This window comes from Tauraco erythrolophus, chromosome 2 (genome assembly GCF_009769465.1).
Source record: "Tauraco erythrolophus isolate bTauEry1 chromosome 2, bTauEry1.pri, whole genome shotgun sequence".
Taxonomy (NCBI): domain Eukaryota; kingdom Metazoa; phylum Chordata; class Aves; order Musophagiformes; family Musophagidae; genus Tauraco; species Tauraco erythrolophus.
In genome coordinates, this window is record NC_141466.1 from 8192757 (window position 1) to 8220753 (window position 27997).

Sequence of the window (27997 nt, forward strand, 5' to 3'; positions counted from 1 at the left end):
TGAAAATGCATACTTTTTCTTTGCTTACAGTGGGGAAAATACATAAGAAGTTTGACAAATGATGTAGTTTCTGTGATGTAGCTGCTGTAGAGTAATTGCAGATCTTAAGCCATGTGCATTACTAAGAATCTTAATAGTAGGAGTTATTACAGGAAATTTAAAAATAATGTCATGTTCTTATTGAATACTTTTTTTAAGAAAGTGTTCCCTTAAATTCTGTCTTTGTTTTTGGAGAGGTTAAACATTAGTATATGGAGTTTTCTTTAATCTTTTCCCATGTATTTTTCTTTAGTATGATGAAGACCTTTGTAAACCAATGACTGAGACATAACTCTCTTTTCTGGGGGGAAGGGGGTTTTAGGTGTCCTTAATAGGTGGAGACTGACTTGTTCCCATCGTGGATGATCTTGACAGCAAATCTACTCAGCCATGTCGTACAGTGCGGGTTTTGGGGATCCTAATCAACTAGCCCAACGCATAACTTCTAACATCCAGAAGATCACACAATGCTGTAAGTTGCATTTATGCATGTTTTCTCTAAAACTTTAAAAATGGTGGTGCCCCCATTTGAGGTTAGTTTCTCAGAGTCATTCATGGGAATTCACTCCGACATCACCTGCTCATTTGACAAGTTTGCAGCACTCCACACAGCAGATCCAGTCCTTCATGTGTGTGGTTATGCGTGATCTGTCCTGTGGAAGCATAGTATCACTCTGTATTCACCAAATGAATGAATAATTAGCAAGATGCCTGCTGGTAATAAGCCAGTTTTGTTCTGGCCAGTTATGTGGTGCCTTAAGATGATAGATGGAGATGTTTGCTGAGCAGGGATTGCATCAAATATTTGATGGAGCTTGAATTGCTTAGCAGGGACAGAAGCTGCGGCCTTGCAGCTTGCCCTTGGAAGTATATATTAGATATGTAAATCAGATCATGCAAGTTTTAATATACCTGTGTTTAGATTCATGTCACCTAACTGGGATCTTCAAGTTAGAGGTAAGTTGGGCTGCTGGGATTTTCAGTCCTTTTTCCCTTTCCATTGTATTTTTAATATGTGTGTGTATACATAAAGCAAATGCAACCTGGTCTAACAATTTATGCAAAGTATACTGTTCATTGGAAGGGAGCTAGCCCTGAAGAGCATATAGCTAGGTTTTGGCATGCATGTTTTTAATGTGCAGGACAGTGTGCATGCAGAAATGGGTATTTTATTATTAAAACTTCAAATGAATTCTGATCAGTTAAGTGTGTCAGTTTTTATTAAAACTTTGATCTTTTTTTTGCAAGAAAAGTTTTAGGAGTTGGTATTTATAGCATAGATTGATGGAACAGATTGTGCTTTTGCCTATTTTTTCAGCTATGTTTTGTATTTTCTTCCAGAAAAAAATTCTTTAAATCTCAACGGACAGGAAGCAGTATTGCAATTTTGCTTTACTGAAAAGTTTCTGTACCTCAGGGTTGTGTTTCCTCAACCTAAAATTAGCATACTGGCTCTGAAAACCCCTTATGTTTTATTTCCTAAAATCTGCTCAGTCTCATGGCTTCTGACTTGGGCTCCAGAGACACATGCCAACCTGTGACAGACACTGAGGCCCTAAGATGTAAGAAAGTCTTGGTTGTCAGTTGAAAGCATAAAATGAAATCAGTGGTTGAAACTGGAGCGTTGCGAAGAGAGTTGCTGAACGTCATTAACCATCTTGTGCTGGACTCAGCGAGTCCTTAGTCTCATCCTGCGTCTTCCATCTCCTCTCTTGCTTCTGTTGTGTCTCCCTTCCTCTTGTGACAAACAAGGCATACTAAAAGCAAGTTGCCCAGACTTAGATAGGAGATGTGCCACAGGGGTTACCTGCAATACTGCTCTCCTTTCCTTTTTGAAATTTACATGGTTAAAATCTGAGCACTGGACAGGTGCTTCTGCCATTCCAAGACCCAAGTCCAAATCTCTTTTAGCCCTACTGCTGTGTTTTTGGGAACAGGAGCTTTGCCTTCAAAAGCTGCAGCCAAGCACTTTTCTAGGACTGGTAGGTACACGGCTAGGTTCCATCCCTTGCTGTTCTGTAGATCTGACTGAACTGTAACCTCTCAGTTACTCTTGTAGTCCATGCTCCTCTGGTAGATTTTTATGAGGATCTGGATCCTATAGGCATGCCAAACATGTTTCCTGGACTGAACCTCTCTAAGGGCTTATGTACACTTTTCTAGCTATTTCTTTCCCATGTGTAGTACTTGTCCAACTTTCTGTTGGAAGGTGCGAGCTGGAGGAACTTCCAGGTCAAATGGAGAGAAACCTGTAAGCTTAGGGTCCTATAGAGCTAGTCAGCTGCTGAGCAGGTGTCTCTTAGACTGCAATTTATGGTCTTGGTTAGGGAGAGAAGGGGAGAGAAACAGGAATCTTGACCCTAAATCCATGTTTTTCTTTCTAAGCAGTTGACTTGATTTTGCACTTCTGTCCAGAAATGCTTAGCATTTGTGAGATGTGTCAACATATTTGAAATCTTCTTGGTTAACCTGGAGTTGTGTAGATACACTGGTTTTCAGAGTGAGATTAACAGAGTAAGAGAGTTCTGTTTAAGATAACCGAACTGTTTCAGGAGGTCCCTCAAAGCTAATTCACACTTTTGCTAACATGCAAGCAAACTGTGAACACTACTACAGAAATATAGATGAGATACAGGTTAGTTGAAAGGAAGCTGCCTCTTCCAGCTAGAAGCTGGGCCTTCACCTTGTGAGAGAAATACAGAACAACTTCCTGAATTAGACAACACCATGCTGCCGAGATTTCATAATACACTGGAGTTTTACAGGAAGTAGCGTTGGTCGGAACAACGATCTTCACTGTAACATTTCTTCAAGGTTGAATTATTACGCATACGTCCTCCAAGTAATAAATTTGACCTGGTTCTTGATTAACTGTTTTTAATACGCTATACATATAAAAGATAAAATACATATATGAAATACCTCACCTTTCGTAATGCATCTACGGGACACTGCTGTTGTAATACTACTTGTGATCCTTACCTCCCTGCTTTTCTGGTTCATGTAGCCCACTGTTACTGATAGACAAGCAAAGCTCGCCTCTATGCTGGTTTAGCACGCTGCTTCAATAATTAAATAAGTTGCAAGATAGTATTCTTTTTGGTTTGTTCTGTGGTAATGGAGGGGGCCTATGTTTGTATCAGGTAACAGCTGGGTTGGCTTAGCGCCCTTTTAGCTTTAAAGAACAGATTTTATTGTTCTGTTGATCCAATCATGTAGTCGATTGTTACGTTGAAGATGTGTTAGGAGTTGTAAATTGGTTCTGCCTGGCCTGAACTGCTGGTGAACTACTACAGTAAATGCTATCTGTGGTGAGCTGTTAAGAGTTTCTTTGGAGGAGGAGGTGTTGGTGGGTCATTTTGAGGACCCTGAAGATAGAGCTGAACTAGCTAAGGGAAGCAGCAAGCATTGCTGTCTGCACTCTGAGATCTCTTCAAAACATAAGCCAAGAGGGCACCTGTATGTGTTTGGGATCTGAAAGCCCAGATTGCTCTGTGAAAAGAAGATTCTTTCAGCTGTTCTTTAAAAAAGGATCTGTGCTCTGTTTTGCATTTCCAGCTTTTCTGCAGAAATAAGTGATTGTAGCATCAGACTCCATTTCCTAGATGTTGCTACTTTCCTCAACCTGAAGCTCATGTTTTGCTTATCAGTGACATCTCCGAGCTAAGATTTAGGGGACTAGTCTGCGGAGCATTTCTCCATGCCTTTTGTTAAAACTGTTCAATTGAGCAGCCATAATAGCCTAACTTAAGGTTCTTCTTGACATCCGATGTAGAGCGGCGGGCCTCAGACAGGAGAAGGGAGAGTTAGGCTCTCAGACCTGCTCCTGGTGTTTTCAGAGAATCCACGTGAGTGTCTGTGAGCCATGTTGTAAAACCTGGGGATCCCGAATCCCATGTGCCCAATGAGCGGCAGTGTTGTGTGCTGAACCTCGGTGAGGCCGGCGGTGCCTGCGAGCTGCATCTCGCGCGTTTGGTTTCCAGTCTGTGTTAACAGTGGTGAGAAGCGGAGCTGCCAGCAGCCAGGGAAACTTCAGACTGGAGTAATAAAACCAAAGAAGTGTATGATGAGCTTGGGCACCTCTTAGGCAGCCGCTAAATTTCTGTGTTACTAGAACACAACTTATGGTTAAGGTTTGAAAGTCTGTGTCTGGAATCTGGTCCGAATCATAGAATGGTTAGAGTTGAAAGGGACCAACTCTACAGTTACCAAAGTAACTGTAATTCTCATTCCAGGCCTATCTTATATCTGATTGTAAAACCTAGATGATACATGTTACGTTGGGCTTTTGAAACATGAATTTAAAGGTGGTTGAGGTTTGTCTCTTAACTTTCTGAATGTGAAGAACAAGAATATGGAGAAGAGAATATAAGGAATTATGCAGGGTGTAGAGCTCCAGCCTGTTTGGACTTTGTAGATGGAGAACCTGTTATCAAGGTGTTTTAATCAATGTTTACTGAAGGAGCAGTAGTTCCAGAACTGGGTTTCATAGGTTGCACTCTCACTTATGTGGCAGCTTAATGGCAACTGCTATTAACTTGAGAGAAATCTCTATGCCTTCCTTCAATATTTCCTTGAAATATTTCCTGTTGGTCACTTGTTTACAAGCAACTGGATAGACAAGTCTGATGCACAGAAACAAGATGAGCTAGCAAAAAATATTTGTGACAGAACAAGTCCTGCCTGCTTACAAATCTGTATTTCTACCAGGCATATTCATTTACCAGACTAAAGATATGCCTAGTAGGATGAAAGCCTTGAGTTCCTATTGTGATTATTTTTTTCTTTTTCTTTTTCCTCCTTATCTTCTTGAAGAGCATGTAGCAAATTGTACAAGAGGAAATCTGGTCATTCAACAAATGAAAGGGTGAAAGTAGAATACGTAAAACAACAAAAAGCCTAATTTAAAAGTTTTAAAATACGTTAATTTCAGATTCTTACAACTGTGAAGATGAGGGGGAGCGGTTCTTTGAAATATGTCAGTTTTCTTCATTTTGAAGAATGGATTCTCTTTATGGAGCAAAAAGAGGGAAAGCAGTTTGTTTAGAAAGATATTCCCAAAAGGGAGCAAAATGGGAGTTGCATTCATCTACAGGGACAACTCCACAGTTATAAGAGTAGGAGGAATATGGTTAGAGGAGTAGGGTTCTCTTCTACTCAGCTGGAAAGATTTGACTTGTGTCTCTGGCAGGAACTGTGCAAGAAGAAGTAACCAGCTGTGGTTTTTTCCTCCCCCACATGCTACTTCTCAAGTCTCTCTCCAATGTGTGGGTCATTGAGGAAGCAGACTTGTATGCTTTTGTTTTGCTTTGCTCCTAATACTTTCTTCGTAGCTACCAAGTGTGTTGCTCAGTGCAATCCTCGAAGAAAAACAAGGAACAATACAGGCTAGACAGAAAACTATCATTACTCCACTGGCATCTTAAGCCAGGCTTTGGGAGCCGTTGGTTTAGAAGCAGTTTAGAATGCTGCCTCTAGCTTGGGAACACAAAACAAAGCCTGGTGTTGATAAAGCACACCCAGTCTTTGAGTTTTAGAGAATTTCTTGTCTGCAAACAGAACCTACACTAACTGAAGTGAGGCATTCGTATTCCCTCTGTACCTCTCCCTTCCCAACTCCTCCAGTTTATAAAGGTCATGGCAGGATTTCATGCAGTGGTAGTTGCAAAGTCAATAAGAATAGCATAATCTACCCTTGCTTAGTATTGGCAAGGTCAGTGATAGATACTGTTCATGTGCACTGAAAATCAGCCCAGCTAGAGAAACGTATGCTCTGCATACTGCAAAATAATAAAAATAAAATAAAATTCAGTATCCACATTCCACATATGGCTAGAGGGAGTCTGCCTGGCTTTGAGAGATTCCTTTTCATAAGGACTCTTGCTTTCTGCTGACTTCTGTTCGTTAAGGTAGCACAAACATCAATTCATATAGAGCACATTCCCAGAAGGTCAACTTCAGATAGCAGAGATCCCTCTGTCATGTGATACCTCTCCTGTGACAGCAAGTTTGTTCAATTTCTGGACTTCGCATCCAAAGTTTTCTATAAGCCAGTATTTTCACTGAATGTTGTTAGAATGGGAGTTGAATTTCATCAGTCGTGTGACTTTCGCTTTATGTTACTGTAGAGAATCATAAACACAGACTAAACCCTGAAGGATATTAGAGTTCTGATATATGCTTTTTTTGTTGTGGTTTAAGCCAAGTAGGGAGCTAAAATGTTCAGCTAAAAGAGTCTGAAACATTCATGAAAAACTGTCTGCCACTGTGTTTGTAACATTACCAGGTTCACATGATCCTTCTTAAGCAAAAGAAGGATACAGATGGGCAAGTGAAAAGTAAATGAAATCGCTGAGGTGTTGAAATCAGAGCCTGCATGAAAACAAAATTCTGTTTAGTCTATATTTAAAATGCGGTTTTGTACAGGTGTGGTTTTAAAGCAAATAGGCTTAAAGTAGAGCTCGTTGAGACTTTTAGTGGTGATATTGTCAGAAATTTCCATTTACCTGCAGTTAACCAGAATTTAGTTTTATGTGAACATGCTAGCTGGAACAAATCTTTTTTTATTATTGTTGCTGTTGTCAGGAAGGTTTCTTGGATTTAGGATGAAGTTTCAGTAAAACCTGGAAAAGGCTGGTTATTTAGGGGTTTTAAGTACTATTATCGTCTTCCACGTTCCGTTTTGTGGGCTTTTCCAAGGCTGAGTAGTTGAGCTTGAATCTGCTATATCCGAATCATAACCTGAATATGAAGGGTAATAGGAGGAGGAAGAATTCAGATATTTTGGGTCTTTCTAAATGCCTGTCTTACTGCAACAAGGTGAAGTCATGAAGCCTATAGTTCTTTTAGAAATAAACTATTTCTGAAAACTTCAAGGATGAATTACTTGCATGCTGTTCCTAAAGGCATGTGTATGTTTAAGGTAGTATGCCTCACAGATTTGTTCGTGAATTTGGAGAGTTTTGTTAATATTTTTATGTGGTTTGTCTTATTTTTTGGTCAAAAATGTTTTTACTCTATGGAAAATGGCATGTGAAACAGTGTCTTATGTGGATGACATCGCACAGAGGGACAGGGATCTATTTATGCTAGCAGCAGAATAGAGTGAAAAATGCCACCTTCCACATACGCCACAGCGTGTTATTTATGTTAGTATGTGCAGAAAAGACAGAATTTTTCCTTGTCCTACACTGTTTTGCATTACCCTAGTTAACTAGTCCGGGCGAGGTAGGGGCAAAAGAGCTCTGTAAATTAAGCCATCTTAGTTCGGAAGCGGCTTAAATAACAATAGTAAAACCACTGTGCAATTTACAGGTAGCAAGGTGACCAGTGAAGACATCCACAATTTTGTCTGCAACTGTGGCTTTTGCTGATGGAACAAGTGTAAATGGACTCACTTAGACAAGATAACTTTTGCAAAATAGCCTGTGTTTGCAGCAGAGAGGGGAAGGGATGTGGCCAGGATACTCATGCTTCTTCCCATCTCTAGAGTCGCATTTCAGAGCCTCTCTAAAGCATGTAAAATACCTATTCCAGTTCAATTCTATTGGATTTTCCTCCTTGTGGACAGGAGAAGAGGAGACTGCATGGCAGTTTGATTATCCAGAGAGCCCTGTATCAAATCTCATATAAAACTGCCGTGCAGGAGGCTGCATTCCAGTTAGGGCTCAGAATAAAACCAGATTAGTGGTTGATTGTGAGTGACCCTCCAAGTAACAGCTACTTGCTTGTGTTGACCAGTCTGTGATGTGTTGCATGTCTTTGCTTCCATGGTTAGTTCCTGAGTTAGCTTCCTGTATTAAGAACCTGATCTCTTAAAAAAAATCAAACTTTCTTCATGTGGGTGGTTTAGGTTTATGGTGTTTGTGCAGGTACTGTTTACTGCAGAATCATGCATTGGTTTCATAACTTAAGAAGCTACTGGTGTTCTTTAGAGAATCATTCAAACTTTGGGATTTCAGGGAGTGACCAGGGACATTTTAGGATGTGAATATAGAGTATGAAGTGACTATAGCTTGATTTAATGACTTCTCCTTGGCTGAGCTGTAATAATTGATCACATGATTGGTTATTGGGCACATAATGCATATTTAGTGTGCTCTATGCCCACGTTAGAAGAACAGGCATTACTTCAATCCCACTTCCCAGTGTCCTTGGAAGACCATTGTAAAAGGTAATACACAGCATGAAATAATTACAGCTGCACTGAAAAAACTGAAGGCAGGTCCTGAACTTCAGACATTGTTACTGATGTTCCTGTTCACTTGGGGTCATGATCCTGTTTAGAAATTCTAGAATCTCTAATAAAATCCAACAGGAAAGGGTGCAAGACTCGGTGTTTTCCCATTCTTATGTAGTTACTGAGTCTTTAGTCCGTAGAGCTCCAAGAACAATCGTCATCTCCATCCTCATTTTGTTTTCTCCTTCCCGTACATACTTCAGTTACTGTTTCTCTGTGCCAATGTAGTATCCTGTTTTAGAATAATCAGGGTTATACATTGAGTTAAGACAGAGTAAAGCAAATCACTTAAAACCAAATTACTCAAGTTTTTAGATACTTAATTTGAATTAGATGAGCTCTGGGGCAAGGGGCTGCTTTTTACTAAGTTCAAGGTCTTTTGACTGATGTCCTGGATTTGATTCCTCTAGTGAACCGTCACTGTATGTTTGGTAGAGATAGCAAGGTGTACAGCGCAGTGTGTTGTAATTTATTTAAAATCTTTAGTTGGTGTGAACTACACTAGTAGCTTTAAAGAGGTACTTATACAGAAAACTCCAATCTGCTGGATTTATTGCAATTACATTAGGTTGCTTTTATAAAAGATTGATCTAGAAATGTTTTCTGCAGCATCTATCATGGAATCGTAGAATCACGGAATGGTTTGGGTTGGAAGGGACTAAGGCAAGATCATCTAGTTCCAACCCCCCTGCCATGGGCAGGGAAACCCTCCACTACACCAGCTTGCCCAAAGCCTCATCCAACCTGGCCTTGAACACTTGCAGGGATGGGGCATCTACAACTTCTCTGGGCAACCTGTTCCAGTGTCTCACTACCCTCAGAGTGAAAAATTCCTTATATCTAATCTAAATCTGCCCTCTTTCAGTTTAAATCCATTGCCCCTTGTCCTACATACCCTTGTTAAAAGTCCCTCTGTCCATCTTTAGTAAAGTATTTCAGTTGAAATGCAGAAGGAAAACACATTGAATTGGATTTGAATAAATCCATGAAGCCTATTGTCCCTAGGCAAAAGCAGTTTGAACTGGTGTAAATTTTACAAACAACTTTTCTATTCCAATAACCTGCTCTGAAGTGACTCTGAAGTTTGTTAGATTCCACACAACTTAATATGTAACTGGATGTATTGTTTGTTGACTCACATGTTCATCTGGAAATAAGTCGGAGATTTCCTCAAAGTTACCCAACCGGTGGCAGCGTACACAAGGTCCTTGACGAAGCGTTTCTGTGTGGTGACCGTGCTGGTGGTGTATACACTGCTGGTTTGCCATGGGAAGCCATAGCTGAGCTGAGCCCCACGTGGAGCAGACTGCGTTTGGTGCACACAAAGGAACGCTTTGCTTGTTGTGTTTGTTCTGCTTAGGCTCAGGAACTAGGAGAATGACTGAAAATCAATGGCTTAAAATCCCCACTGTTAATTTTAGTCCTGTGAACCTCAGTCAGTGACTAAAACCCTATCTGTCCCTTTTTAAGTACAAGACAGTGGCATGGGGGGGACTCTCACCATTACAGCTGTAGCTGCTGGTTGGAAGAGTGCTCTGCTCCTTCTTCCTGGGACAGGTCCCAAGCCTTGCTGTTCTGCAAGGCAGGTTTCATTGGACTCACCCTGCCTGCTTGTCTGGTTTTTGTCCTCTGCAGTACAATGCCTCCCTGTTTGTTGCTCCTGTTGCTGCCGGTGTTTTTTCTGAGCACACCCAATGGGTGCCACATTTCCTATGGAAGCGTTAGGCTGTAGCTTTGTGAAACTGGGCCATGTAGTGGGTCTGGTTTGGACTGTAGCACCGAAGGAAACTGCTGCTGCATGGCTATAATGCAATCTTGAGTCATCCAAGTAAGAAGTGAGGTGCCAGGCTGCAAAGGGATGGATAGTAAGCAGCATTCATGAAACGTTTTCCCCTCACCACTCCAATTTTATGCTTCTATGTTGTGACCTTCTTTTTAGGACTCTGTGTTATGTGTTGATGCACCTCATTCTGCAGCTGTAAAGCTGCAACAAGCTTGGTCATGGCCACTTGAGGTTTTAGAGTTTGGTTTTCCAAATGTTAAATAAAATGAAAGTGGAGATGGGAAGACAGCTCATTGTAGGTGACCTGGGAAAGCTTCTCTTCTGTAGCTGGAGTTACTGGTAAGTGTTCCAAAGTAAGACCATCCTCCTCCATTTCCCTTGTCTTATGCTAGGGGTGAACATGGTGCTTGGACACTTCTCAGTCCTGCCAGTGAAGGTGGATGAGCTACAGTCCGCTCTTCATTTCTGTCCTCTTAGTTACTTCTTTGCCTTTCCAAAATCAGGATTTTACTCAAGGGTTGGTTTGGCTTTTTTTTTTACCGTTTCTTCTGCAACAATACTATGGTGTTACAGCCTGTACAGTGATTGCTAATTCTCAGTTGGGGATAACTTTGCTTGCCTCTGTGTTCTTAGAGGCAAGAAGTTGCTTTCGTTTTGGTCTTCATGCTATTAGTATATTATTTATATCTTCATTTTAAGTTTGAAACGTCCTGTGTGATCTTAAACATTTTCATGTTTGACAAGCAGAACCAAAAGTTATGTTAACATGGATTTATTTGTGGTAACAGAACAGCTTTGCAGAGGCAGCTGAAAACCAAGGAAAGATGAGGATGAGGAGAAAGGAGATGAAACTTTCTTCTTTCCCAACCAGTTAAAAGCTGGCTGTTAAGCAAGGAGAGAGAGCATGTGATCCAATATGTGAAATATGTTTTTATCTATGGAAAAAATAGCATGTACTGAGAATCTAGCAGGAACACATTTCTCAAATACTCGTACCTGTTAAAAAATGTCAATATTTCCACTGTGTCACTCCTTCTGTAATTCATGTAAAGAAAATGAGGCATTTTATATGAGACGGGATTACTATTTGTTTCTATGCCTTTTTTTTGTTGTTCTCTTTTACTAGAGGGAGAGCTTCCACCATCTAGAACTAGAACCACTGTTTGGCTTAGTAAAAGTAAACATGAGCTGACTCTTAAATAATTTTCTCTGTAGGAATTCAGGTTAGGTCTTAATTGTTTCTCTGGCTCATCATTAACCATGTCTGACCTGTTCCTGAACATGTGACCTGTCTGAGAGTAGCCAAGTAGCTTTCATCAGCTAATAGTTATGTATTTTGAGATCTAGATCAGGAATGCTGCAAAGACAAGTGAAAAGTCTTCTTACTAATACAGTATTGCTTCTTTCTAATACGAGACTCATTTTCAGGTGGAAAAGGTGAGATTCTTTTCTTTTGCATGCAAGTCAGCAGTTGCTTGGAGAAAATGCTCCTTGCACTGCTCGGTTCCCAAGGGGGACTTGCCTTCTGCGGTGGCTCATTGCCAACCCACAGCTGGCAAGGTGCTGCTCCTGCAGGGTTGCCATATGGGCCCTAAAAGAGCTGTTGACCTTCCTTATATGCAAACACCTACCCTGACCTTCGGTGTAGAAGTGGCTGCAGGAGTTAGCACAGCTCTGACGGAGGCTGCTGCTGTATCTTGGTGGTTTTGGTGAAGAACGCCTGCGTGTACGCAGTGTGTGCCCTTCTGCACCTCTTGAGCAAAGTCCAGCAGCTAGCTGTATATACCCAAGGAACCTGAGCTGAAGTGTCAGACTTTGCACTGAAATGGATTAAAATCATGCACGAGATCCAGTCAGGCTCTGTTACAGGATTGGTAGTGCCCAGAAGGACAGGAGAGACCTCTGGTAGTCATATTACTTCTGTCTTTCAGAGCTCTTTGGGAAGTTGGAAGAATCAGGAAGTGGGGAAAGGAAAACTGTAAAGGGTGAGGCAACCTAGGAACTCGTCAAAACTGTTCTCTGATCCTTGGCCCCTGACTGCTACCAGTACGTTTGCAGTGCAGAGCCAGGGCTTTGTGAGTTGGCTGTCCGGGACACTTGAGCATTACTGATGGATTGAGAGGCACCAAAGCAGCTGCCAGGTGCCTTGATGTGCCAGCCTGAACTCTCTGCACAGGGCTGAAAAGCTGGTAAAACAAGGGAGGCAGTACCATTATAAATACCACCATCAGCAGGAAATGAGGAGCCTCTGTTTTATGAAAAGTAGTCCCAGGTTTCCAGCAGTTTTGCTCTCCCTCTTTGGTTCCAAGACCCTCTGCCTGCTTGTTTCCCAAATGGGGCAGTGGAGGGAGCCAGTGGAGAGGTTTCCACAGTCTAACCTTCAGGAGGAGAGGCTAAGGCTACCCTGCTTTTCCCTTGAGGAATGGAAGGGATAGTGACTTTTATCTAAGAAGTTTTGAAGCCAGTTTTTGCTTTGAATCAAATTCTGTAAGATCTTTCTGTGTACATGTGAGGGAACAAGACGCTTTACTGCTGTGATCTAGGTGGTGATGTCTTAAAGCCTATTTTAAAATTTGGTTTTGTCAGTAAAGCTGTACAAGTTCATGAGTCTGGACAGATGTCTGGAGTTTAGGTGGTTTTGTGATTATATGTATAATATTGTATCAAATATTTGAATGAGTAGTAGCTACAGTAAGAAATCTGTAAAAAGCCAAACAAACCAACCCAAAAAACCTTAAGCCAAACCAAAATAATTACGAGATTATATAAGAAATATATTTTTTAGCCTGTATATACTCTAGGATGTTTATATTAATATGAAGGAGTACAAAGGATAGATTTCTTTAACCCATCAGCCTGCAGGTATGTACTGTAAGTCAAGGTTTCAGAAAGGTCAGCTTCTCTGCTTCCTGTGTTATACTGATCCTACCGACTTGCTTTTGGCTTTTTTATGAAGACAGCTTCAGGAGTGCTACTGAAGACTGTTGGCCACAGTTTAATTTTACTTTCTGTTTGCTTACTTGAATAAGCAGTGTTTCACTCTTCGATGCAGTATGCTTCATATGAACAAAAAATTGAAAAGAGAAACGTTTTTTTCTGAATAATATGCTTATTGTGAAAGGTTAGGGTGGAAAATGTAAAATTACAGGAAGCCCAGAAAAATTGGTATTACTTCAGTCCTTGTTTTTTTTCCTTTATTTTGTTTTTTCCCCTTGAGGTTTGAAAGCCTGTTAGCACTTTGCTATTTTGATGCATACTTACAGGCTTTTTGATAAAATGTGTTTTAATTTTATGCTGAATTCTTGAATCACAAGACCTGAACTGGGATGAACTTACCTCTGCCTGGAATTGTATAGCTGAGCAGCTTACAAGGTGCTGGCTTTTAATTTCTCCTCAATTATCTACTTGTGTTCAGTTTTAGAAGTAGGATAAATATGTAATGAACTTGGAATGCAAATATTTTAAGTATAGGCTTTATTTCATACAACTTTTAAAGTGAGAGCCCTTATTTAAAACACAAACGTATTTTCTTTATTTGCAATTAAATAATACATCTCTAGGTGGCAGTAGGACACACGGGTACTTTTTCTGTCTGCAAAACAGCTGTTATCAGAGTGCTTGCAGTTTGGTTTGGGTTGTTTGCTTTTTGTTTGGTTTTTTTTCCTTTATTCTCTCTGTAAAAGTAGTGCAGAATACCTGAGCACCTTGGCTCATAAATCAGAATTCGGAATGCCTTGGAACAAATAAAAGATAATTTATGTTTCGTTTCATAGATATTAAAAGTTCATGCTGTTGAAAAGAACACCGCCCAGTTGCCTTTTTCATGTTTTTTTTTTTAAAACAATGTGTTACACTGAACATAACAAGAAGGCTTAATTGCCCAAAGTCGGTATTTATCAGTTCGTGTGACTGGCTCCAGCCACTGAGGAGCAGCAGGGACGACTTCCCGGCCCCGGCAAGCAGGAGGCCTCGATTGGGCAGGGAAGGGCTGGTGCTTTGTGGCAAGTGGCAACTGTAGCCGAAATTCCCAAATTTTCACTTATTTTTTCTACTTTTCAGCTCAATTGAAATACAAGCTGTGTGAAACCCATCTTACAGGGCTGTTCCCTGAGTAATTTTTTTAGTGGCTTGTGTCCACTCAATTCCCCCAAAGACTTTTGTCCTGAAGTATTTGATTTTCACCTCATGCAAAACTTGGGTTCTAACTTTCCCCTTTATTTGGTGTCTTCGTTGCCTGAGTGTGCACAGAGAAAATTGTCTGTAGCAGTCGTCAACATCGTGATGTTATGTAAAGCAGAGTAGAAAATCCAATATCATGTAGTTCACTGGAGACTTGTTATGAAACAAAGATTAGAATTAATATTATTACTAAAAATGTTCTAAGGAATTCCAGTTTCATCCAACCGCTTAACGTAAGTCACAGGTAACTTCTTGTAACAGAAGTTCTGTCTGTTACAGATCTCTTCCATGGTATATGGAAAAATACTCTGGTTTCGTTGGGGGTTTTTTAAATGGTTTACTTCATTACTTAGAGATGCCTTTTACTGCAATTTTAACTGTATTTAGGAAAAAAAATATAGTGTGCTAGTAAAGTGAGGATCCCACATACTATTATACCATCATACTTTCTACTGACTGTGTGGTACACCAGTCTGCCTGGGGAGGGCCTCAGAAATACAGGGAAGACAAGTCTACTCTTAGCTGATGTTGAGCAAAGATGAGTTATTCTGTGTATGTATTTCATTTTAGAAGATGTGAGGGTGTTAAGCTGAGACAATCCATTGAGGATACTAGTTTTGCAGTGTGATTAAACTACCTATCCTTGAAGTGTCTGACCATTCTTGAAGTGAGGACCAGTTGTGATAGGACAAGGGGTAATGGTTTTAAAATAGAGGGAGGTAGATTCAGATTGAATATTAGAAAAAAATTTTTTACCATGAGAGTTGTAGAACACTGGAACAGGTTGCCCAGAGAGGTGGTGGATGCTCCATCCCTGGAGACGTTCAAGGCCAGGTTGGATGAGGCCCTGAGCAACCTGATCTAGTTGGAGATATCCCTGTTCCTTGCAGGGGGGTTGGACTAGATGACCTTTGAAGGTCCCTTCCAGCCCTAACCATTCTATGATTCTATGATTCTGCCCCTTTCTTTCTCATGTGACAATATAATATATTACACTGAAAGTAAGGCTCACATGATGTGTCACTTTTTTGCAGTTCAAAACTAACATATTTTATGTTAAACTAACATATTTTATGTTAAATCACTAGTGGTTTGTATCCCACATTTAAAAATGGAAGGGTCTCAAAATTACAATTTAAACCTGGACACCTGACTTCTTTTTATTTTTTTTAATGTACTGTAAGTCCATGAATGCTTTGTTGCTGTCTCTTCATTAATGCACTGGTTCTGAAATATTTGTGTATGATAACATCATGGCAGTCTTTCATATGGCTTTCCAAAATGACAGGATTAAATTAGAATAGAATTGTGCTGCGTATTTTAAAAAATAATATTAAAAGGCCTGGTTTATACTTGTCATAGTGAAACTATTAACTGATCTTTAAATTGACTATTTCCACCTAGACGCTTGAATACATTCTCATCCTTTATAAGAAACCCTGGGCTTCATCTTTGATTTGGCAAAAAAACATTCACTAGTTGCTCTGGGACTTCTTAAGTGGAGTCTTTGTAGTAGGTTGAAAAAGTCTCAAGTATCAGTTTCTGTCAAGTTTTACGGCTTTAGAATTGTCAAGCAAAAATGCATAAAATTAAGTGGGAATTGTCTGTGCCCCGTTAAAATTTCTCTTCCTCTTCACAAACAGCTGCTGAAATACAAAGAATACTACATCAGCTTGGAACACCGCAGGACACGCCTGAGCTGAGGCAACAGCTGTGAGTACTTCACTTGAAAATGTTTAATTTCACTGCATTGTAAACAATCTCCTGGCAGGTGATGAGGTGGATTTTTTTGGGGCAGAGCGCTTGATCTCACGGAGAAAGGCGAGTATAGCGCTTGAAATTTAAATGTTGCAATGTCCTTTTTAAAATTAATCTTGGATAGTCTTTGTAAACTAGAGTCAGCTGGTTTGCCCATGCACGTTGCCTGCAGTATCCGTACATCTTTAAAACCTACGCTGTATGTCAGCAAAGGGAAGGGGGCAGGACAGAAGGAAATATCACTGGTTTAGAAACAAACACCTGCACCCCTCCACTCCAGTCAACTCTTCAAAACTATCTGTATAAGTTTCACAAGGTAATTAATATATTGTGTTGGGGGTTTTTTTGTGAGGTGTGATACTAGAGGAGAGAGGGGAATGATGATGAATGCTACAGGAAGGGATGACATTATAGAATAAACGTGTTTCAGAAATACTAAATTAGCAGAAGTGAAATTTGATTCCAAGGCAGATGCTGTGCTGTAGTTCAGTCACCTGAGGGTGGACTTTCATTATTATGTCACTAGCAGAGACAATCAGCTGCTCTCCACTTCTCTGCACAGTCTAATAAACCTTTTTTTTTCCATTAAACTCCTTTACCACATTAATCTCGGCATCATAAATGCACGTAAGCAACATGTTGTGCTGACCCTGCGGCTGAGAAGGTTGGCAGACTTCAGTGCGGTTAACGCCGCGCTGTGGCTGGTGAAGAGGAGGAGGAGGAGGAGATGTGTTTTGGACCAAAGGCGTCACAGTCACTTTGTGTGAACAGCCAAATTGCTTTGTAACAACCTGAGCTCAGGGCCTGTAACGTGAGCCAGGTGCAGTCCACAGTGGATGTCCTACTGGATACCGTGAATAGGTGAAGATCAACATACACAGTTTATGCAATAACCAGATAGGATCTAAGCATAAGGTCACAACTAAACATGTTGTGAAGGACACGTTCCAGTCCGTCTCTGGAGGTAATATATATGGTAAGCTTCCTTGAGTTTGCATCTGTCCCTTTTTCACGTGTCTGTACATTTGGCCCTTCCTTTCATGTTGATGTGTATCTGAAGTGTTATTTGATTATTTTAAATATTGATGTTGATTGTTTGCTAATAGCTTTCCAGATAAAACATTTTATATACACTGGGGAGGAGGAGGATGCAAAAGCAGGTAAAAAAATTTGCGTTACTCCAGGGAAAAAAAAAAAAAAAGAAAATTGGTAAAGGAGCATGTCATAATATCAGAAGCAGGGAGACAAAAAGAACCCAAAAGTAGCAAGGCTGTTGAAGAGGCTTTCTTTTTAAGCACTCTTAAAGCTATGAGTAAATAATGAAGTTTTCAGCTAAGTTTGCAGCTCTCCTATCATGGGAGAATATAGAATTCTGGGTAAGCTTCACCGTAACTATCAGGAATTGACCTCTCATGAACTGCAGTATCAGAATTATATTGAAGCCACAGTGTTCTTCCACACAGAAAAGACTTGGTCTTATCTACAATTACAGTTATTCTGAACTCAGAAACGATCAGGTATTTCTAACTGTAGAAGTACCTAACTAGGTATTTCTAACTATCAATAGCCTCAAAAGGACTACGAAAAGCATGTTTAGATATTCATAATAACTGGAAGCCTGTTGCTGCACATAAGGAAAATAGAAGAAATCTAAAAAAAAAAGGGGGGTGAGAAATGAGATGCTGTCACACAGAGGAATATACCACCTTCAGCATCTATCCCACGTGGAATCCATGGTGTCATGCCTTTGTAGTGAAGAACAGAATACAGATGGCTTCGTGCACTTTAGAGAAGCATTTAGTACAGCTGCTTTTCTGAGAATCAGTGAAATTCAAACAAAGTAACTCAATGGTCTCTAATGAAGCTTTGCATTTGGTTTTAGGCAGCAGAAACAGCAATATACCAACCAGCTTGCCAAAGAAACCGACAAATACATTAAAGAGTTTGGATCTTTGCCTGCAACAAGTGAACAGGTATAAAACCAAAGAGCATGGCTTGTTTGACTATCATGTTGGCTCATGTAGAGTATTTGAGTGACTTCAGGTCTGCATGCCTATTTTTGTGCTCCTCACTAGGCTTTCGGAGTGCTATATAGTTAGTCAACACATTTGGACAACAGGGATACTTTAAACATAAGAGTATTTTGTTGCAGTCCAGACTTGTTCCAAAGTTGGTTTCCAAAGTTGGTTTTATGTATCAGGAATTAGGTAGTTTGACTGAAATGGTAGGAATCAAGGCAGTGTGCTGTGCCTGTGATTTCAGGTAGCTGGGCATTTTGTAATCCATTGCAGTGATGCTAAGTCTGACTCCACAGGCACTATGACTGGTTCCAGGGTCAAGGAATTGTGTGCCAAAACCACTTGCAGGGCACGTGGCCAGACGTGTTCACCCACTGCCCATATAATTTGATTATGCATAGTAGATCTGTTCTACATCACTCAGATCAGCCTGTATGCTGTCTTGTCCACAGGCTTTTCCTTTCTTGAGAGGAGTGGGCAGGACCTGTGACTGAAGCAACTTGTGCAGTCTTTAAACTGCTTCTTTCCCAGGTCTGTGCAAAGTCTCAGCAGGAGGAAAGATGTAAAGTGGCTGTTGTCATTAGCACACTCCTGTCTGCCATCCTGTGGTTTCTTATCCTAGCGAAGGCTGTGTCTTAAGTAATGGAAGAGCAACATGATCTCAGAAGACATAGATTCAGATTATTGTCACTCAAATAACTTTCCTGGTCTGTGGCTGGTTACCAGGAGACTTTAGGAAAATGAATTATCCTGGAACACTGAATTCTAATGGCAGGCCATGATCAACATGTGCTCATCCTGTCAAGTTGTAAACTTCTAATAGAGATGTTAAAGCGTGGTCTTGGTATATAACCTCTAGTTCAGGCAAAGTGTGTTTGGGTTGGGTTTTTTTAATGGTTTCTCTGTTTCTTTATCTCAGAGCTGAAAAGTTGGCTGTGAGATGTTTTCCTGTTTAATTTTACCCCTTTTATTATAAGCATCTTCATCAAAGCTCCCTCCCAATGAAATGCATAAATAACAGATTGATGAATGGCAAATTATAGCCTCTCAGAAATTTAGAAGGAAGGGTTAATGTAATGTATACATTCAGGGAAATATGGTGGAGGCTCTCCTGAGTGCCCAGTATTCCTATTCCATCCTCTACATCTTTAAGGAAAAACAAACAAACAAAAAAGCCTGAAAGGTCAGAGCACGTATTTTTGTACCAGTTCTTAAGCACTTAAGGGAGGATGTGAACTCACTTCTGGATGTAGCTCAATATGTCTTTCCAGCATTTATGTAAAAATACATGTGAAGTGCCCTGTTCTTTCTTTTCTGCACCCTTCCCCCCCATTCAGTCACTTTTCCATATTTTAGCATCTACAGTATCAAAATATTTCATGCTTAAACAGTAGGTTTTATAATCAACAGATAATAAGGAAGGCAGAAGCTTTATTGTGCCTGCCCATTTCTCATTTCCAGCTGTTAAATGAAAATAAATACATTGGTTTCCTCTTTAAATGCCTTAATTTGTGCAGTTATGTGGTCTCAGAGGGAAGGAAGGTTTGTCCATGCAGTTGCAAATGGCTTTGTAGACAGCCTTCCATTACACCTATTTAGAAAAAAAAAGAGTATATGCCTTAGCATTGAGCAGCCTGGAAATAGCTGAGCCTTGAAAAGCTGGAGCTCATTTGACTTGGTAAAACTTTTTCTCCTATAGCGTCAAAGAAAAATACAGAAAGACCGTCTTGTGGGGGAGTTCACCACAGCACTAGCAAATTTCCAAAGACTCCAAAGACAGGCTGCTGAGAAAGAAAAAGACTTTGTAGCCAGAGTAAGAGCCAGCTCAAGGGTATCTGTAAGTATCAGAAAACGTGCCGTTATACTCTGTTTACAATGGTGGTGGTGGTGGTGTTCAATGTCAAACTTGCCTCCAGAGTGCTGCTTACAAAAGCTCATATCTGACTCCAAATACTGCAGAATGTGTGCTGTATGATTACAAGTATAGAATTGTAAGCTTTCTTTGCTCACTTTTATGCATAGCTGAACTATGCAGTTCATTTTATAGCAAAGGCTGAATTAAGTTGATGAATTAATCTGAGAACTATTACTTTTTCCTTGCCTTTGTCACACAAAGACATGACCTGCCCCTGGGTTTGTGCCATAATCTTGCAAAAGCAATTTTCAGTAGATTTTTAAGTGCTTTTGCTGGACCTTTAGATATCAACGAATTTTTTCGATAGGGAAGAATCGCTTACCAGATTTCTATGCAGTATTAAAGTAGAGAAGTGCTGAGGAGCTGGAGATATTGAGCTTTTCCTTGTTAGCACATCAGTTTTGCCTTTTCACTCTGTGCCAAATACACATTTCTGTGCTTGTAAATTTTAGCAGGCAGTTACTGAGCTGAATGTTTTTGCTTATGTTTCAGCTTTATGCATGCATAAAGCAAAATCAGGATGAGAACATGTTAAATCATGTTTCAGTTGAAGCTGACTTACTATAAGCCTTGTAATATTGACTCATTATAGAAACGCTGGCAGTGCCCCTTTCAGGGCCATAATATTTTATTTATTGTTTTTTAAACACTGATCATATAGGGTGGTGCTCCTGAAGATAGCTACAAGGAAGGAACACTTGTCTCTTGGGACAGGTAGGCTGATTTGTTAATAAGTCTTAACCTAACTCAGAATAATAAATGGCCTGCAGGGAAGCTAACTGCCAGGTGTTTTTTATAAACTATTTTTTTCTGATCAATTGCCTTTTTCAGGAGGGAGTTGGGATACGTTGTTCAGTTAGGCTTTCTTCCACAGGACAAATGTAGAGAAGAGGCTTTGGTGGGATAGGTGGGAAGAAAAAGGAGCAGTTCACATCATCTCCCTCTTTTTTCCCAATGCTTCAGCTTTAGTCATCTCCTTAAGCTACCCTAAGTCTAAGTCTGTATTTGGACTCTGAGACCCAAACTTAGCTAAGCAGAGTCTAACCTGTGAACAGAGCAAAACTGTTAAGTTGTGATAAGGGTCCAATGTTTACTGGGATCTCCCATTGCTTTCATGCTCTCCAATAACTGCTTTTCAGTCTCAGATTCTGTCTTGTTGACTAGCTTGCTTTTGCTTCAGATGGATTTAAACTCTGCAGTTGATAGTTCAGAAGAAGCTTGTATTCATGCTCGGAATTTCCGATTGGCTAGCTCAATGCTATGTGCAATGGTGCTACAGCAGCAGCTTCCCTTACCAAAGGTGTGACTGTTAAACCTTCTCCGTTAGCTAGATGGGCAAGGGTAAAAACGTGGGTTTCACTAACTGATAATGTAAAGTATGTGACTTAACTGTCATTTTATTCTTCTGAGTTATTTCTTTTCATGCCTGTTCCATTCTGGGTGGTTTGTTTTTTTTGGTTTCATAGTCAACCACAAGCACAAGTGCAAGATGAAGAAATTACAGAAGATGACCTCCGCCTTATTGAGGAGAGGGAATCTTCCATTAGGCAGCTTGAGGTAAATACAAGTGGCTTTACAGCAGAATATGCTTTTGATGTTTCCAAAGAAGAACACATTGTATAGTGGCATGAGCATTAATTGTTTGTGGGGGTGGTTTTTCCTTCAAAACTACAAATACTGCCTTTAGATGTGAAATCTGCAGTAGAAATCTACTGTATGAAAGCCGTGTTTTGCTACTGTGTTTAACTTCAGTGGTTCAGTTATGGAATAAGAGACTGCTCATGTGATTGCAAGAAAAAATACATGTAAGTTTTTTCCAACATAGTGGTCATGTTATATAACCTCTTTTAACAGTGAATATAAATAAAGCAAAATTATACCTTTCCTCCCAGGTATTCCCAACGTATTGTTCAATGTCTTCATTTTGTAAGCGGATTTTTTGAACGCTTCTGGAAATACAGAGATATTCTGTTTCATTTAAACTTTTGTAATTAAGGGCTGGTCAAAAAGTTAAAAACATTTTAAAAAAAGATGTAAACTACACAAAAAGCTGTCCTGTGATGAAATACCGACATCAAGAGGCTTCTGTGAAGACAAAATGGATTTTTCCAGTCAGTCTGGAATCAACATCTCTGCCATCAACAAGAAAGATGCTGGAACTGGAGTTTGTCAGGAAGTCTTGCTGATGCATGTGGCAAAATGCATTCTATGTATAAATTTTGCAATAATCTCTCCCTTGCCACCCCTACTTTGACTTACAGTGCATTGAACGAAACATGTATCAGGCATTAGTCAAGAAAAGATCATGTGCACAGTAGTAACATGGCATCTGTCACTTCATCATAACCAGCTGGTAAAAGGATAATGTCATATAGGTGCAATAGCCTGGCCATATTATTGAGGTAATTCCTGTAAACCGTGCTGGTAATGAAATTTGTGTGTGTTTAATTTAATAGGTGTACTAAAACTAATGCAAAATACTTTCTGCAGGTGCTTTTTACTAATTTGACTTAAACAGATAGCTTTTAAGCAAAGTTGGCATGAGCCTTTCCTTCACTTAATCCGATACAAGTATGTGTGTAGATAAGCCCTCAGCAGTGAGAGGTCCTGTTTGTGATGTGAAGTGTACTTTGTGCACGTACTCATCTTCAGATCTTCAGTTAACTTGTAATAAACTTGGTCTTGTAGTACCAAAAAAGCCTTCCAAATAAACATTTATTTTTTTTTTTTTAATCCTGTAATGTAAGGAGTCATGGATGCATACTGAGGAGGAGAAGGAGCAGTATTTGTATCTAAATGTAGAGAGATGCTAGAATATGTTATGTCAATTTCCTTACAGGCAGATATTATGGACATCAATGAAATTTTTAAAGATCTAGGAATGATGATTCATGAACAAGGTGATGTGATAGGTAAGTCCAATTAAAATATTATCTGAAAATTTTTTTATTCTGTTTCTCTGGAGAGCAACAATGTAGAAATTCATTTTGCTGGAAAAATTCCCCTACTGAGAATATTAATGCTAAAGCAAATCAGGTGCAACTTAATAATGGGTGGCTGGAAATACAATAAGAAAGTGTGTTTAAAATGTAGTTTAAATCATTACGTAGTTTTTAATGTGGATAAAATGTCTCTGAAAGTAGTTTTTTGAACTCTTTGTACATAAAATTGGAATTCATGTGGGTAGTTTTTCTGTATTGACTAGTGATATAAATGTGCCAATTCAGCAAAGATTCCTGCTGGGCACTCCGTGCAGACATGTTTATTCTTTTAATGAAATGTGACTGGAAAATACATTCTCTGAGTCTGCTGCTAAGCTGTGCTGTTGTCTATGTCTAGCATACATTTGCAGGGCTTTTTCTGTCACCTTAGCCTGTAATCTGTTCATATTTTTCTGGGGTGGGGGGGAATCAGTATGATAAAACTAGAAGCGTGCCTCTTGGGGTGTTTTGTGTGTCCATTTTCTCTGATTTCATAGGCCTTAGGACTATTAATCTGAGCAGAGGGTAGTCAGTAGCAAGTTGGAGGACAAGTAAAGGGTTTTTTTTTTAAAAAAAAAGAAAAAAAAAAAAAGTTAAAACATACTGTGAGTTTCTACCCTGATTGGTATCTAAGGTTCATCCCTGCTTCTAGAGCAGGGGAGCTGTTACGTTAGTTCATTAATTCATAATTACATTAATTCAGCCACTCATCGCCTGGATGGTTCAGAAATGAACTCAGGTATTATAGGATGGGCTGAACTTCAGTAATACAAGATATAAAACTTTGGGTATTGATGAAGACACCAGCAGTTGGAGGGCAACTTTTACATGTGCTCTCAAGTGTATTTCAGCATTCCAAACCTATGTCTGGGTTATGACTAACCAAAATTTAAAATTTTTCCTTTTAAAATAAAGACAGCATAGAAGCCAATGTGGAAAATGCAGATGTACATGTGCAGCAAGCAAACCAGCAGCTGTCAAGAGCAGCAAACTACCAGGTAATGTCGATGCCAGCTGCCAGTTGTGCATAACTGTCCTTTCTCAGTAGTCCTGACTTCCGCTTTCTTATGCAGTTCAGATTTTGGTTATCAATTTCCTCTAGGCTTGGACACTTCTAGGTCACTATAAAACAAAAGTCAGTGACCTCTGAAAGGTTTGGGTTTCCTATAAAATTAGCCAAGCTGTTTCAGAGCACCTGGAGTTTACCTTTATTTAAAAAAAAAAAAAAAAAAAAAAAAAAAAACAAACAAACAAAAACACAAACAAAAAACCCACAAACTTAACCAAACCAACCTCCTTGTATAGCTCAAGAAGTAAAAGGTTCCTCTGTATGGGGAGCAAGCCACTAAAGATCACTGGAGGAGTACCTCTGCTATGAAGACAGGCTGAGAGAGTTGGGGCTGTTCGGCTTGGAGAGGAGAAGGCTCTGGGCTGATCTTATTGCAGCCTTCCAGTACCTAAAGGGGGCCTACAGGAAAGCTGGAGAGGGACTTTTTACAAGGGTGTGTAGTGATAGGACAAGGGGCAATGGATTTAAACTGAAAGAGGGTAGATTGAGGTTAGATATAAGAAAGAAATTCTTTGCATTGAGGGTGGTGAGGTACTGGAACAGGTTGCCCAGAGAAGTTGTGGATGCCCTATCCCTGGAAGTGTTCAAGGCCAGGTTGGATGAGGCTTTGGGCAACCTGGTGTAGTGGAGGGTTTCCCTGCCCATGGCAGGGGAGTTGGAACTAGATGATCTTTGAAGTCCCTTCCAACCCTAACCATTCTATGAGTAAGGAAGATAGGCAGGGAGGTCTTCTGAAGATGCACCAATTTTTGCTGTCTAAAATCTTCTCAAAGCTCGTATATATCCAGGTTCTGTTAATTGCTAACCTGATGCTGAAAACGTATTTCAGACTCTCAAACTTTTTTGAAAAGCCTTTTAAATACCTTTAAATGCCACTTCTTTATAACGTTTTTGGAACATATTAGAAATAATCTTATTAGTAATAAATCTTCCCTCTTTAAGTCAGAGTTAGTCCTTAGACTTTTTTTTTTTTCCTTCAATCCTCTTTTATGTGTTACTAGTAGCCAGGACAGAAAATCAATGACAAAATGTCTGAAGAATTGCATGCTGATTTCAGAAGCGGGAGAGGGAAAGGGATGGATGCATCCTTGAACTGTATTCTAGGTGGCACTAATTGGCACACTAAGTATGGTTGATGGCGCCTATTTTGATACTCACAAAGTTCAGGGGAAAAAAAATAGTAGCAGCCAAAATTTTCTGTGGAAAACTGTTAGTATTCTGGTTGAAATTTGAAACGAAAAGCTTTGTGCTTTATCTTGAGGATGAAAGGATGAATATCTTCTGATCTCAAAGGAAAATTATCAAGACTTTTGACAAGCTTCTGTTCAGTGGGTCTTGCAGCAGAGACCGAACACTCTGCAGAGTTGGCCTGCATTTGACAGGATTGTGTATTTTGCTTCGGGTTTGAACTTTCCTTTGCTTGGAAACTCATCCTTGTCTCAAGATGCTGAAAAACCATTTCCACTTTCAACACACTTGTTTTAATTTTGTCAGCTATTATATCTGTATATCCTGACCCACTCGAGAAAATTAACGTTAGAGGCCCAGGCATGCTGGTGGGGATGAGGCTGCACATGGTCGGTACCCTCATGACTCGTGTTTGTGGTTGGACAAGGGATGCACCATGCATCTGCCATGTGGGGTGCATTGACACAGCAGAGCTGTTGAGGCAAAGCCAAGCTCCTCTCCTTTCTTTCCCCTTTCACCACTGCTGCTTCAGCACTTGTAGAAATGATGATCAAGTGTATGAAGAAATAAGATCTTCATGGCTTTAGTCTGCTGGCTTGCTTAAGTAGCGTTACAGGGAAAATAGTTCTACTTCAATGCGGTATTGACAACAAGTGGTCTCCAGGATGAAAAAGAAAGAGACTGGGATTGTAAGGAGAGAATTTGGCCACAGATTAAATAAAAAGGAAGAGACTCTACCAAACAGATTGAGTTATAGCAAATAAAATGATGAAATGAAGAAATCTTAGCCTGACAATGGAAGAAGAGAAGTGACAGGGAGATACTAAAACCAGAAGAAGAGAATAGTTAAGACAAGAAACTTGGTAGTGTGAAGAAACTCCAGTGAAGAGCTGACACAGATGTAGTTCTGCAGGAGGGAAAAACCAACCCAAAACACCCAGGCAGATGAGCCTGCGCCAAATAAAGCAAAGTGTGTCTTTAATTCTGAAGCTGTGGCCTAGAATCCTGAGATTTGAGTGACTATCAGCAAAAGCCTGTGAAACCCACTGGTAATTTCCTTTCCTGCTGTGAAGGAAACTGTCAGATTCCATATCCTCCAGATAAAGGATGACAGACTGCTGGTAGTCTTGGATGGTCTGGTATGCCAAGTTACAGACCTGTATGGGAGGTTGGAAAGTTCTGCACATGCTCATAACTCACGCTTCACTGTAGTGACGTCTGTATAACTGGGTCTCTAGTCGGGTTTCTTTTTCGTTTGTTTTTGTGGAGGTCTTTTTAAGAGCAAGTTGTACCTGACAAACGTGACAGGAACAACTTTAAAATAGCACTATGAATAGATGCAGAGCCTAAAATTGCAGACTTCCAGAAGTCCAAAATTACAGTCCTTTGTCCCCTTCTGTATATACATTAATAGTCTTTAAGTATTTTTTTTCTAGCAGACCATTTCTGCCTCCTCTACTGTGAAGATTCATTATCCATTTTCCTCTGTGTGCGGTCACCTGCACTTTCCCATTTTTCCCTCAGTGTTCTAATTACATTCATTCGTTACGTTACTGCATTCTCTTTCATTAGTTTATTAGGTATGCCAGAAAATACCACTGAAATCATTGAGTTCAATAGTATAGTCATAGAAGTAAGTCATGGATAACTTAGCTCTCTTTTTTTTTTTTCCTTGAACAATTTTATATGACTTGTTAGTAAGGGCACAGTTTAGTCAGATTGCACGAGGAGTAGGACCGTAGGAGCATTTGAGTAGTGTTCTGATGTGGTGGTGTAACTTTCAATCAACTTGGATTTTTCTCTATTGGCAGCAAAGATCCCGAAAGAAGATGTGCATCCTCATTATTATACTTGCTGTTGGAGTATTGCTTATTGGAATCATCATATGGTTAACTACAAGACAACCCTCTGGAAAAAGCATTGTAACTGGTAGTTAAATTACGAAAGGAAATTCCTAGTCATGGTTTGCTCATTGTGAAGCTGAGTAAAATAACGGTTCTGTACTTCATCACACTTACTTTTTTATAAGACTTTTTGTTTTAACCTGAGAAATAACATTCTCAGTACTTCTGTCAGTGTAACTGCCCGCCCTGTTGGATGTGGGTGCTGTCTTACCAGAAAAAAACAGTCACGGTTGTAGACTGTTCCGTTAACTTAAACATAAAAACCTCTTAAGGTTTAGGGGGCTAATCAAAATCTGGATAATTTATTTTGATGAGGCAGGTAGTAATCTTTTGGGATATTGCTAAATGTTGCTGCCAAAACAAACTCCTGAATTGTTGCTTAAGGCAACGAATTCACATCCCAGAATTTGTTTTTAAGTTAGAAATGTCTTTCTATCTCTTTCCCTTCCATCCCACTCACCTGCCCATTTGATATGGGTGGTTCAAAAATAAAATGTAGCTTGCTGAAGTTGGTGTGATCTCTCTTTTATAATTGAAGCCTTTGAATTAAGCCTTCAGTTTGCCTGAAGTCTTTTAGAAGCTTCATATGTCGCTGTATCTGGCGTTGAGTGTGGTTATGCCTGGAAGCCTCCTACAAAGGTAGGTAGGTTGGGTGTGTAGGTGATTATGTGGGTTTTTTGCTTCAGTTTTGCATTAAGAAATACCGTGTTTTATGTGCACACGTCTGATATCTTTGCATCTGAAGTGTGCATCAATGAGCTTGGCTAGATGAAAATAAGCTCTAGTCTATGAATTCTTAGATTTACCGGGAAGAATAGAAATTCCCAACTTCCTAACTGCACTTGAATGTCACTGTTCTGAAACTGCTGTGATTCGGTTTCGATGAACAGACCTAAAGTTGTATGTGAGGTCTTTCGTACAGCT

General features: G+C 39.9%; 1 protein-coding gene across 1 annotated transcript; it reads left to right on the forward strand.

Moving 5' to 3' along the window:
* The first annotated feature begins 360 nt into the window (after nt 1-360).
* On the forward strand, nt 361-27932 carry STX7 (syntaxin 7). The gene is made up of 9 exons (XM_009990789.2): nt 361-511; nt 15884-15953; nt 17881-17971; nt 19716-19853; nt 20593-20645; nt 21398-21488; nt 22771-22843; nt 23828-23910; nt 26981-27932. The coding sequence occupies exons 1-9, from the start codon at nt 430-432 to the stop codon at nt 27104-27106; spliced, it is 807 nt and encodes a 268-aa protein (XP_009989091.1). The 5' UTR covers nt 361-429; the 3' UTR covers nt 27107-27932.
* The last annotated feature ends 65 nt before the right edge of the window (nt 27933-27997 follow it).

Bases quoted from the DNA above. Each gene is read 5' to 3' on its own strand.
- STX7 (XM_009990789.2), top strand. From the start codon at position 430: ATGTCGTACAGTGCGGGTTTTGGGGATCCTAATCAACTAGCCCAACGC. The intron at 17,972-19,715 runs GTATAAAACCAA...TTTCTCCTATAG, and splicing joins TGCCTGCAACAAGTGAACAG to CGTCAAAGAAAAATACAGAA. The intron at 22,844-23,827 runs GTAAGTCCAATT...TTTAAAATAAAG, and splicing joins TGAACAAGGTGATGTGATAG to ACAGCATAGAAGCCAATGTG.